Source organism: Geospiza fortis, unplaced genomic scaffold (genome assembly GCF_000277835.1).
Source record: "Geospiza fortis unplaced genomic scaffold, GeoFor_1.0 scaffold32, whole genome shotgun sequence".
Lineage (NCBI taxonomy): Eukaryota > Metazoa > Chordata > Aves > Passeriformes > Thraupidae > Geospiza > Geospiza fortis.
Genome location: NW_005054428.1, coordinates 65,843 through 76,907, shown reverse-complemented (window position 1 = coordinate 76,907; position 11,065 = coordinate 65,843). Strand labels below are relative to the sequence as shown.

At 52.6% G+C, this 11,065-nt stretch overlaps 3 protein-coding genes across 3 annotated transcripts in view; 2 read left to right on the top strand and 1 right to left on the bottom strand.

The window, feature by feature from the left end:
- LOC102037283 (ras-related protein Rab-42) overlaps positions 1-1,064 on the top strand; it is a 1,347-nt gene extending 283 nt beyond the window's left edge. The window contains 2 exon segments of the mRNA XM_031061861.1: positions 531-645; positions 647-1,064. Coding sequence (XP_030917721.1) covers positions 531-645; positions 647-1,064 — 533 coding nt within the window.
- A 533-nt stretch (positions 1,065-1,597) lies between these two features.
- LOC102037116 (ras-related protein Rab-39B-like) lies at positions 1,598-3,051 on the top strand. The gene is made up of 2 exons (XM_005426914.1): positions 1,598-1,812; positions 2,619-3,051. Exons 1-2 carry the CDS (start codon positions 1,598-1,600, stop codon positions 3,049-3,051), a joined length of 648 nt encoding a protein of 215 aa, XP_005426971.1.
- A 1,435-nt stretch (positions 3,052-4,486) lies between these two features.
- TAF12 (TATA-box binding protein associated factor 12) lies at positions 4,487-8,752 on the bottom strand. Its single transcript, XM_031061860.1, has 6 exons — positions 8,734-8,752; positions 8,037-8,288; positions 6,771-6,848; positions 5,902-6,016; positions 5,627-5,715; positions 4,487-4,949 (listed from the first exon to the last, which is right to left on the bottom strand). The coding sequence occupies exons 1-6, from the start codon at positions 8,743-8,745 to the stop codon at positions 4,914-4,916; spliced, it is 582 nt and encodes a 193-aa protein (XP_030917720.1). The 5' UTR covers positions 8,746-8,752; the 3' UTR covers positions 4,487-4,913.
- Positions 8,753-11,065: the final 2,313 nt, after the last annotated feature.

The window sequence follows — 11,065 nt, the reverse complement described above, 5'->3', positions numbered from 1 at the left end:
GAGTCATCTTCCCACTCTGGGGTGTTTGTAAATCCCCAGCTGGGTGTGCAGAGACAGACAGCAATGGCTCACTGAGATGGTGATTCTTTAGGGGCCAGTGACACCTTGTGCTGAGCTTGCAGTGACACTGTAGCTGTTCAGGGGAGCAGCCAAGGGAGCAGGGCCAGGTGCTCGTTGCTGTGGGCTGGGGCTGGGTGGTTTCTTTCCTGATTGCATCAGGCTGGAGCCAGGAGGACCTGGGAGTGTGAGAGAGGCTCAAATGGGGCACGAAGGGCTGAAGGCCAAAGTGGTGTGCCTGGAGCTGGGCTCCCAGGCCCTCCCCATCCCTGGAAACCTTTTGGGGACCCTAGGGTTGGCTCTGGTGGTGCCCTATTTCTGTTCAGTGCTGCTCCATCCCCACAGATCTGGGGCTTTTGCAGGGATAAACAGTACTACAGAGTCCCTGAAAACCCCACAGGTCTCCTCTGGAGCCCCCCAGTCTGGGGAGAGGGATGCTGAACAGAAAACAGCAGTGAAAATACCCAAGACAGGTCTCCCTTTCCCGCTCTTGCAGTCTGACCTGTCACCTAAAAATCTCCCAAGCCCCATCCTAGGGTTGTTGGTGTTAGAGCTTCCCAGTATCCTTTGAAAACCTGCTGGGTATGCCCAGATCCATCACCAAGTCCTTCTACCGGAGCGCGGCGGGGGTGCTGCTGGTGTTTGACCTCACCAACCGGGCATCTTTTGAACACGTTCCTGAGTGGTACCACGAGGCTGCGGGGGACCGGCTGCCTGCCTTTGTCCTGGTGGGACACAAGTGTGACCTGGTGGATGAGCGAGCTGTGTCAGCAGAGGAAGCTGGACACCTTGCTGCCACTCTGGGCATGGCCTTTGTGGAGACCTCAGCCCACAGCAACCTCAACGTGGAGTTGGCCTTCCAGACACTGGCTGGAGGTATCCAGCAGGCACTGGGCCAGGGGATCCTTGCCCCACACCAGGGATGTGATGGCATCAGGCTCATTCCCAACCAGAGTCACTGCCAGCCTCTGGCGTGGAGGAAGCCCCGCAAGCGCTGCCAGTGCTGATGGGGATAGGGGGACGTGGGACCCCCAGTTGTGGGAATGCTTCTCTCTCCACCCAGCACCTGCAGCCCTTGGGTAATCATGAGGGTTGGGTCTCCCACCTGGGCTTGGGTTTATTTCAAACCTTAATTTGGGGGCTCTGAAAAAAATAGTACTCTGATGTAGGAGTGTTTTTAATAAACCTAAGGCTTTTCCACACTAAATAAAGGCTGTGCCAAGCACTTCATCTCAGGCAGGGGCACAGCACTCAATCCATGGCATGGGAGATTGTCTGCTTTGGGGGGCATCACTGGTGGGGCAATAGCTCCCCTTGTCTGGGACACTTTTCAGGGTGTCCTGTCCATGGGAAAATGGGAGCAGGCACCCCTGACTGCTTCCTGCTGGATAGAGCCAAAATAAAGGGGACAAAGGGGCTCCAAAGCTGCCATGCAGCACCAATGGTACTGGGAACGCCTCCTGGGTGGAGGAGCTCCCTGCCTGCCTGAACACGCTCCTGGTGCGGGACTGGCAGGTCCTGGCAGGCGGCAGAAGCACCGATGGAGCCACGGTGGCAGTACCAGTTCCGGGTAATCATGCTGGGGGACTCGACAGCGGGGAAATCCTCACTGTTGCGGCGCTACACCGAAGGTGTCTTCCTGGACACTGTCAACCAGACGGTGGGGGTGGACTTCTACGTCCAATTCGTGGAGCTGGAGCCAGGGCTGCAAGTGAAGCTGCAGTTCTGGGACACAGCCGGGCAGGAGAGGTTCAGGTGGGTCCATGGGGTCAGGAGGGGTGGTGGAGATGGGTGTCCCCCTCCAGATTTGGGGTGGAGTGTTGTGATTCCAATCCCAAGGAGGTTGTTGATGTGGCTGTGTTCCCACTTGTCCGTTTGGGTGAGGAACCACCATGTCAAAAGCCAAGGGAAAGGAGCCCTTGGGACTGCCTTGTGAGCCCTTGCTCCAGCTCTAAAGGGGGTACAGTACTTCCCTAAGAACCCCCCTGCGACACCAGCTGCAGAGGGACTGGTGAACAGCTGGGAACCCACTGAGGGCTGGGAAAAACTTCTTCCTCAGCTGCTAGGAGCCTCACACCTGGCTGTGGGGCTGTCTCCACCAGCCAGGCAGCTCCTGGGAACAGGAAAGCTTGGGAGATGTGGCTGCAGGGGATGAGAGTGGCAGATCTGGGTTTGCAGGACTGGGAAAGTTCCAGGAGTGTTGCAGCAGAGAGGGGAAAGTACTGGGAACATGGCAGCAGGAACAGAAGAGTTCCAGGACCATGACAGCAGGGATGGTGGAGCCCTGGGGACATGGCTGCAGACACAGGGCCACTTGGGGGCTGCAGGAGAGAGATGAACTTTGGTGGCTCAGCACGGACAGAGCTGCCCCTGGAGCTCTTATTGACACAGCAAAAGGCTGATTCTCACTCCTCTCATGGTGCTTTGAATGCAAGATGGGTGCTGCTTGCAGGAGCAGGTCCTAGCCAGGGCCACTCTGTAGGCAGGGAACATGCTGCCCAAGGTGACACAGGAAACCCCAGGGGCCACTCACTCCCCTGCTCTTGGTGTACCTACCCCAGGTCTGTGACTCGCTCCTACTACCGCAACTCAGCCGGGGGGATGCTGCTTTTCGACATCACCAACCGCACGTCCTTCGAGAGCATCCGGCAATGGCACCGGGAGGTGACTGACACGATCCAACCCTTCCGCATGGTCTTCCTGCTTGTGGGGCACAAGAGTGACCTGGCTGGGCAGCGCCGGGTGGGCCAGATGGAGGCGGAGAAGTTGGCGGCCTCACTGGGTATCCAGTACGTGGAGACCTCAGCCAAAGATGCTTCCAATGTGGTCCTGGCCTTCCAGATGCTGACAGTGGCCATTTACCAAGCGCTGCAGACGGGGCAGTTGGTGGCCACTGAGGCGTGGGACGGGGTGAAGAGCAGCATCCCACTGCCAGTGCTGCCCAAGGCTCAGGCACTGGAGAAGGAGGAGAAACGGAAGAGATGCTTGTGCTAGAGCTGAGGACACTGGCAAGGCAGGGACATGCTGGGCTGGGGAGGGGAAGTGGATATGGAGCAGCTAGGCACAGGCAGGGGTGGCATGGGAAGCGCGTTGGAAAGGTGAAGTCCCCAGGTGGAACCCCACAGGCTTGCAGAGGTCAATGTTACCCCTTCCCCTATGCTCTCTTGTACTGACTGAGATCCCTACCATAAAGCCCTAAATCTTTAAGTCTTTTCAAATAGAATTAAAAGTGACAAATTTATTGTGGAACTCGGATGATGTATCTGCCACTCCGGCTGAGTACATGCCTAGTTGAGTCCAAAGCAAAAATAACCACATACCATTCTGAGGAAATGCCCACTTTCCCTTTCAGATTAATCTTCATACAATATAATTTGAAAAAAAAACCTTCTCTACAAGGGAAAGCAGCTCCCCAGGCTCTTTCTCCCTTTCCTCCTTCTCTGCAGAAAGGAGCTCCCCAGGCTCCTCATCCCACAGCGACATGAGGAGTGAGTCCAAGATGGTCATGGAATCACTTCACCCACCCTGATTTCCCCTGCAGGTACCGGGAGCCTCCAGAGAGCTGGACAAGGAGGATGAGCCCAGCTCTGCCTAGAGCTGCAGGAGCCTTCCTGAGCCTTCCTGTCATGCAGGGGTTTGCAGTGCTGTCAACTCCTGCATCCCCACAACAGCCCCTGCAGCTTCCCTGAGGTCTGAGCAGAGCAGTGGGAATAGTCAGGGGCATGTGGCCTTTTCAATGTCCAGGCACAAACAGAATCAGGGGGACTCTGAGTTCCTGCTTTGTCACAACATCCCCCTCCCAACAGTCCAAATATCCCAGCAATGGGTTGGAGGTCAGGAGGGAAATGACCTGGCCATCCTGACTGGCAGGTGAGGGACTGGCCAAATTCTTGTGGTCTAGAAGGGTCTGGAGGGGAGGAAACCTCTGGAAGAGCAGCTGAGGGCACTTGGTTTGTTCACCCTGGAGGAAACAGGGCAGACTCACCAGCATGTGCAGCTCCTCCCAAGTGACACCTCCAGTCTCTGCTCCCTGTGACCAGACAGGATCTGAGCGAACAGCTGAAGCTGTGTCAGGGGAGGCATAGATTGCATATTAGGAAACAGTTCTTCCCTCAGAGGGTGCTCGGGCAATGACCAGGCTCCCCATGGAATAGGCACACCCCAGGGCTGCCACAGCTTCAGAGAGCGTTGGACAGTGCTCTCAGGCATAGGGTGGGATTGGTGGGGTGTCCTGGGCAGGCCAGGAACTGGACTCAATAATCCTTGGAGATCTTTTCCAGCTCAGGATATTCCACGATTCTGTTCCCTGTAAACTCTCATGAGATCTCCCACAGAACAGCACCACACACACAGAGCTGAGGTGACAGGGACCCTCCCCCTGCCATCCCTGTGCAATGCTGCCTGAAGAGCACAAGCCTGTACCAGCAGCTTAGAATAATTTCTTTATTCATGTAAAACAAACACAAGTATTTATATAAACACTGACATTACAAAGTACTGGAGCAGGTAGGGGCAGGAAGGAGGAAACAAAAACCTCTACAGATGTTTCTAATACTGTCCCACACACAATCAAATGCTCTGTCCCTTGGATAATCACTTGTACAATAAACCACCTTCAAGTCACAAATAAAAGTCTGTTTGAGATATGTTGCACTTTGAGGAGGAACAAGAAGAGGGGGTAGAATGTTTTTGGCAGGTCTCTTCATCAAGTCAAGATATTGCTGCACCGTTAATAAAAAATAGATGCTTCTCTGTAAAGCATTAAAAAAATATCCCACAGGTGACATCATGGAGGCTTCAGTGGAGCAGCAGGTATCCCAAACTGCATTGGTGGTGTCTCCAGCTGTGTCCAGGGGCTATTTCTTGGTAGTTTTGCGGATCAGTGCCATTCTCTGCAACAAGAGAGGGAAAACCATGGGAAGCTGAGCAGCTCAGAGTGGGTGACTGCACAACCACCCACAGCAGAAACAAGGCATCCCAGGTGCTCCCAGGACGCGGTCTGACTTGCTTCCACACAGGTCTTTCAGGTCTGTTTGAATCTTAATGGGGTTCCAGGCTGAAGAGGAGAAGGAAGTATCTGTGCTTCTCCACTTGGCAACCTGGGGCAGTGGAATCAAAGCCCATCTCAAGGCCCCTCTCTCTGCCCAGTGGGAGCTGCAGCATCACTCATGAACCCACTGCAGGGCAGCTCCTTCTAGGCTCTGACCACAGCTTAAATAACAATGGTCCAATGCAGTTTAAAAGCAAAATTAAGGGAGTTTTCAGTTCCTTTGCACAGAGATGGAGTTGCCAGGGGCAGCTGAGAAGTGCCTGTGTGCAGCTCCCAGTTGGTTTTAACCCTTCCAAGCTCCTCAGCACCAAGAGCTGCTGCTTCTCTTTGGGCAAAGCCAACATAACTGAGGAGACACAGCAACCTCAGCCTGTTGCACAAACAGGTCAGGAGGCTTTGGAAGTTATTTCTGGTCTGAACAACTTGGAAGAGGCCATAAATTCACAGTGCCAGGAGGTCATGACCTCCATCCTCATATCAGCCTTCCATGTGATTCCTGGTGCTGTGAGGGCTCCTTACCTGTTTGTGAGCTTCTGTAGTGCAGGCTTTTTTGTAGGGCCTGATTTCTTCAGAACCAAAGCCCGGGATCCACATGTTCCACTGGCGCTCTGGAATTCACAGAATGGTTTCAGTTGGAAGAGACATTAAAGCTCATCCAGTTCCAACCCCTTGCCACGAGCAGGGATGCATTATCTACTCACAGGCTTCCACCACAGCACCACAACTGTGCCCTGACTTCAGGAGGATCTGAGAGCTGGGGGTAGAAGGGAAAAAAACAGGTAAGAGTCACTCACCAAGGTGCAACTGGACATCTTTGACTTCCAGAGTGTTGGACTTGCGGTGCCGTGCAAGCTGGCAGGCGGCTGTCACCACACTCTCAATGAAGTCATCGGCGATCTGTAGCAGCATCTGTGGTGGAACAAGGGCAACAATCAGTCTGGTCAGCACTGAGCAGTTGAAATTATGTGGGAAGATGAAAACAAGCCCTCAGAAACTGGTATTTAGAATTACAGAATGCCCTGAATTGGGAGGGACCTGCAAGGATCATCCAGGCCAGCTCCTTGCCCTGCACAGGTCAGCCCAGCAACCTCCATCCTGTGCCTGAGAGCATTGTCCAAATGCTCTTTGAGTCTGGCTGCCTGGGGACCCTGGCCAGTGCCCTGCACCCTCTGGGGGAAGAACCTTTCCCTGATCTCCAGCCTGACCCTGCTCCAGCCATTCCCTGGCTCCTGTCCCTGCCACAGGGAGCAGAGGTCGGAGCTGCATCTCAGGAGGAGCTGCAGTCCCCACTGAGCTCTGCCCTCAATCTCCTTTGCTCCAGCTGAACACACCAAGTGCCCTCAGCCGCTCCTCTTATGGTCCCTCCTGATTCTTCCCCATCTTCAGAGTCTCCTTTGGGAGCCCACTAATAGCTTTAGATCTTTCTTATATTGTGGTGTGCAAAATTCCACTCAAAGAAGTGGATTTCATAGGTGTCTGCTGCAATTGCTGTTTTAAAAGCCTTTTTGGGACTGAGATGCAGAAAACCAGGGGTGGCTGAAGGCTACATAGGAAAACAAGTGTTACATGAACTAAATGCTCCCTCCTTGCACAAACGGCCACTGATCTGTGACAAATTACAAATTAACTCTTTCTGCAGTCCCTTCCATGGGCTGGAACCTACTTCTTCCACATCTTCATCCAGCTGCTCGTTCGGATCCACCTCACGCACCAGGTCTTGCAATTTCTTCTTGGTTAAAACCTGAGCGTGTGGGAGGAGAGGAAGGATTTACTGCCCTGCTCCTGCAAAGAAGCTGCCCTTAGAGCACAGCTACAACCACAACCATCTCCTCCCCCATGCCCCCAGGGCCGAGTCACACTGTTGACACAGTCTATCAGCTCAGGAATGGCAGAGATAAGAAATATCAGGTGTTCAGGAGTCATTTTCAAGCACCAGCGGTTGCTCTGGACAGCAACTGGAGTGCAGCAGCCAGAATAAATGTTTCTAGCATGAAAATGCGGCTGACAAGGAGTGGAAAGACAAAACTACAAGTGTTAAGAAGCAGACAGCAAGTGCAATCCGCGTATCAGTGACTAAAGTTGTGCCTAGGGCATGAGGGAAGCATTTCCATCGCTCTAGCACTTATCAGCTTTAGTGCTTCACGTGGAAAACAGAGTTGTGGGAGTGCTGGGTTATTCCAGGGCAGTCAGACGCGGCAGGAGCAGAAACCACACTGGGCTGAACAACTGGTTGCCGAGTCTTAAAAGATATGGATGGAAGTTGTCAGCCTGGTCGGGTCAACCAGATACATGGGAAATTCCTGCCCTTCCTCATTCCTTCACTGCTGTGGCTGTTTTATGCTGGGGTTTAGTGCACTTCCTAACAGTCTGGGTGCCAGCACAGCCATCAGGGAGCAATGCCGGGACATTCCCTGGGCACCAGTTTGTTTTATGCGCATCAAAGGCTCCTGTGCCAGGTTGGGTTGGAAGGGACCTTAAAGCTCATCCCATTCCACCCCCTGCCATGGGCAGGAACACCTTCCACTATCCCAGGCAGCTCCAAGCCTCATGCAACCTGGCCTTGGACACTCTCAGGGATGGGGCAGCCACAGCTTCTCTGGGCAACCAGCACCTCACCACCCACTTCTCCCCATATTGTTCCCATCTAAACCCCACTTAAAAATAACTTCCCCTGTCACACTCCAATATACACTTTCCTAAGACTGGAAAAAGCTCTACACCTACAGCATCCAAACCCCATCCAGCCAGGAAGCACCTGGGAGAGAAGAACTCTGTGAGGAAGTTTTGTTCACTCAGTAACTGAGTAAATTTAATAAACATTATATTTCTGCTGGTGATTTAAAGAAGGCGAACAAAGCCACAGGCAAATCTGTGATACTTGTGATGCCCGAGCATCATCCCTGCTGTCCCAAACTCAGGATGGAATTACCTGGTTGCTTTCAGGACTGAGCCGCCCTCCTCCACTGGGTGTCCCTGGCATCTTTGCCACAGTAGTGCTGTTGGCCATGGAGCTCTGGGGGGGGGTGCTGGCTGGTTCTGGCTTGATCGAGGAGAAGTTGGAGAGGTTGATCAAGGCAGAAGGGCCAAACTGGTTCATAATCTGTTGGGCTTTAGCTTTTAGATCATAAAGCTTGTCTAGGTCCTGCTTCTTCTTGGGGTTGTGGGGATCCAAACCAATCAACTGGAAAGGGAGAAAAAAGCCATGGTTAGCAAACAGAAGGAATTCAGCAGGGTGAACTGGTCTTTGTCCAAAGAAAACTGCAGTGTTCTGACAGGGCCTGCAGTTTATAGATCAGGAATCTCTGCTCACAGCATGAAGGGAGAAGTGATGCTTAGTAGCAGAGAAAACCTTCCCTTGCTGTACAGAAAATTAAGTTTTCCAGCATCACAGTGGCTGCATGCTGGTGACAGCACTGACCCACCCACCCATTCATCCCTTGAGCTGAACTCCACCACATCCAACCCCACACAGCCTTCCTGAACCCAATTCCCACAAAGAACAGACCACTCAGAGCAGATTTAATTGCAGGACATGGTTTGTTCCTGCTGCAGCAGCATGCAATCCCTCATCCCCACAATCCAGAGCCCCAGAGAGAAAGCAGGACCCAGCCTCCCTGGGGTCTCACTTTTGGCAGCATCACGCTCACAGCTCGGCCTGCAGTGACTCCTCCATGTGGGACTGACAACATTGGTTCATTTTGGGTTCTGAGAACACAATCTGGTGCTCAGAGGTGGAGGAACATGTGTGTGCCCACACTGGGCAACTGACAGCCGCAGGAAATGGAGTGGAATTCACAGAGCTCACAATGGTGAACTACAAGTGGATTGTGTGGTTACATAGATCCTCCAGGTGCTGAAGTTACTCAGGTTGTTGGTCATGGGGCGAACACTGACTGGCACCTCCTCTGTTTCTGTTCTAAGCCTCAGGCTCAATGAAATTTTGCTCTGTTTTCAGTGCTCCACGACAGGAAATTCATCCAAACCCTGCACCTTCCACTATCACAACCACCGTGGGCAGCATTGATGGGCCTGTCACAGGAAAGAGAGTTTAAGGAACGGTTTTATGGCAAAGCCTTCTCAGCCAGAGATGGCTGAGAAGCTACGGCTGAACTCACAAGAAGAGTTTGTTTAACCAGTTTTAGGGACACACAGTGTCTGCTCCCTGATCTACAAATAGACATTTCCCTTCATCAAAGCAAGCCTAGTCAGTTTGGATTAATTAATATCAAAACCCACACAAGAAAGTACATGAGAGAATTTAGAAGCTTTAGTACTTCACTCCAATGCACACTCATGCACCTGCAGACATGGAGCCCTCTGAGGGGAATTTATGTCCCTAACAGCCTTCTGCAGTGCCCTCGGCAAGTTTCCAGCTCCATTTTAATTGAATTAACAATGAAAAATCATTACGCTCGCACCCTAAACCCCTCAGCTGACACTCCTGGCTGAGAAGTCCAGCACACGATTGAGAGGGACCTTCAGTCTAGGTTTTAGCTGGGGTTGATCTCAGGCTGTTCACCCTATGCCTCACTTCACAGATCCACAAAGCAGGAACTCCTACCCACTAAGGAGGGAAGGAAGCACCGAAATCCTCGGACACAAAGCCCCAGTATCCTTGGGCAGAAGCACTTTAGCAGCCTAAAATCATTTTGTTGGTTTATGCCCAATCTTACTGCACCCTTCACATTCCACTAAGATCCCTGAATACAAAACTAATGGGAGGACCAGATCCACAGGGTAAATCCCACATGCCAGCCCCATTTACTTACAGCTATCTGAGTATCTAGATCTTTAATTACATCAGCAACTGCTGTGAGCCCAGTGAGTGGAGAAACCATAGCCCACACCCTTCCCAGAATGTCACCAGTCAGCATTATCTACTCTGGCATCCTCCTCTTTCACGTAACTCTTACTCCTACAGAAACACTAGATATTTTTTGTATCACCAATTCTATATAAGATGGTTAGAGGAAACAGTTTCACAAATTGTCCTCACTACAGTGCCACAGACTGCATTGTCAGAATAGATCACACAGAGTCGCTGCTGCAGAGAACATCATCCCACAGGATTCTGAAGAAAAATATGCTCAAAATCCATTTTTCTGCCAGGAAACAGAGCATCCTGGTACCTGCTGACGTGCAGGTAAGCCCACATCCTCACAGCAGCAGCTCCCTCCAGGCCAAGAGGAGGTTTGGGTGCTGCGATCAGCACGACGAATTGTTCAGTTCTGTGACAGCACAGCATTAGAGCCGTAACTAAAATCCACGTTAATGACAAACAGCACATTCACTGGAGTGCTCAGGGGGCTCCCACTTCCATTAACCATAGTGAATTTTACCAAATATCTAAATACAATCATACAGTCTCAGAATGGTTTGCGTGCGAAGAAAGTTTAACGTCATCTCATTCCATCCCCTGCCATGGGCAGGGACACTTTCCACTGTCCAAAGTGGCTACAAGCCCCGTCAAACCTGGCCTTGGGCACTTCCAGGGATGAAGCAGCCACAGTCTCCCTGGGCAACCTGAGCCAGGCCCCCACTACCCTCACAGGGAGAAATTCGTTCCTAGTATCCCATCTATCCCTGCCCTCTGGCAGTGGGAAGCCATTCTCCTTGTCCTTTCCCTCCAGATCCTTGTCCAAAGTTCCTCTTCAGCTCCCCTGGAGTCCCTTCAGGCGCTGGAAGGCGCTCTAAGAATCTCCCCGGGGCCTGCTCTTCTCCACGCTGAACTTCCGAGCTTGAAGCGCTCACCCCACGGAGACAGCCGGGATGGGAACGAATCCCCCTCCCAGTGCAGAACGTCCCCGCCGGGAGTCGCGGGGCAGAGCGAAGGTCACCGACCGCCACCGGGACTGACTCGGCGCTCACTCTTGTGCTCCCTCCCGGATTTGCAACAGCCGATGTGGAACCCCCAGGTAGTCCGCGCAGCCCCCTCAAGCCCTCCGTACCTCCCCATGA

Bases quoted from the DNA above. Each gene is read 5' to 3' on its own strand.
- LOC102037116 (XM_005426914.1), top strand. From the start codon at position 1,598: ATGGAGCCACGGTGGCAGTACCAGTTCCGGGTAATCATGCTGGGGGAC. The intron at 1,813-2,618 runs GTGGGTCCATGG...TACCTACCCCAG, and splicing joins GCCGGGCAGGAGAGGTTCAG to GTCTGTGACTCGCTCCTACT.
- TAF12 (XM_031061860.1), bottom strand. The intron at 6,849-8,036 runs GTAATTCCATCC...CCACACGCTCAG, and splicing joins TCAGTCCTGAAAGCAACCAG to GTTTTAACCAAGAAGAAATT. The intron at 5,716-5,901 runs GTGAGTGACTCT...TGTGAATTCCAG, and splicing joins AGATGTCCAGTTGCACCTTG to AGCGCCAGTGGAACATGTGG.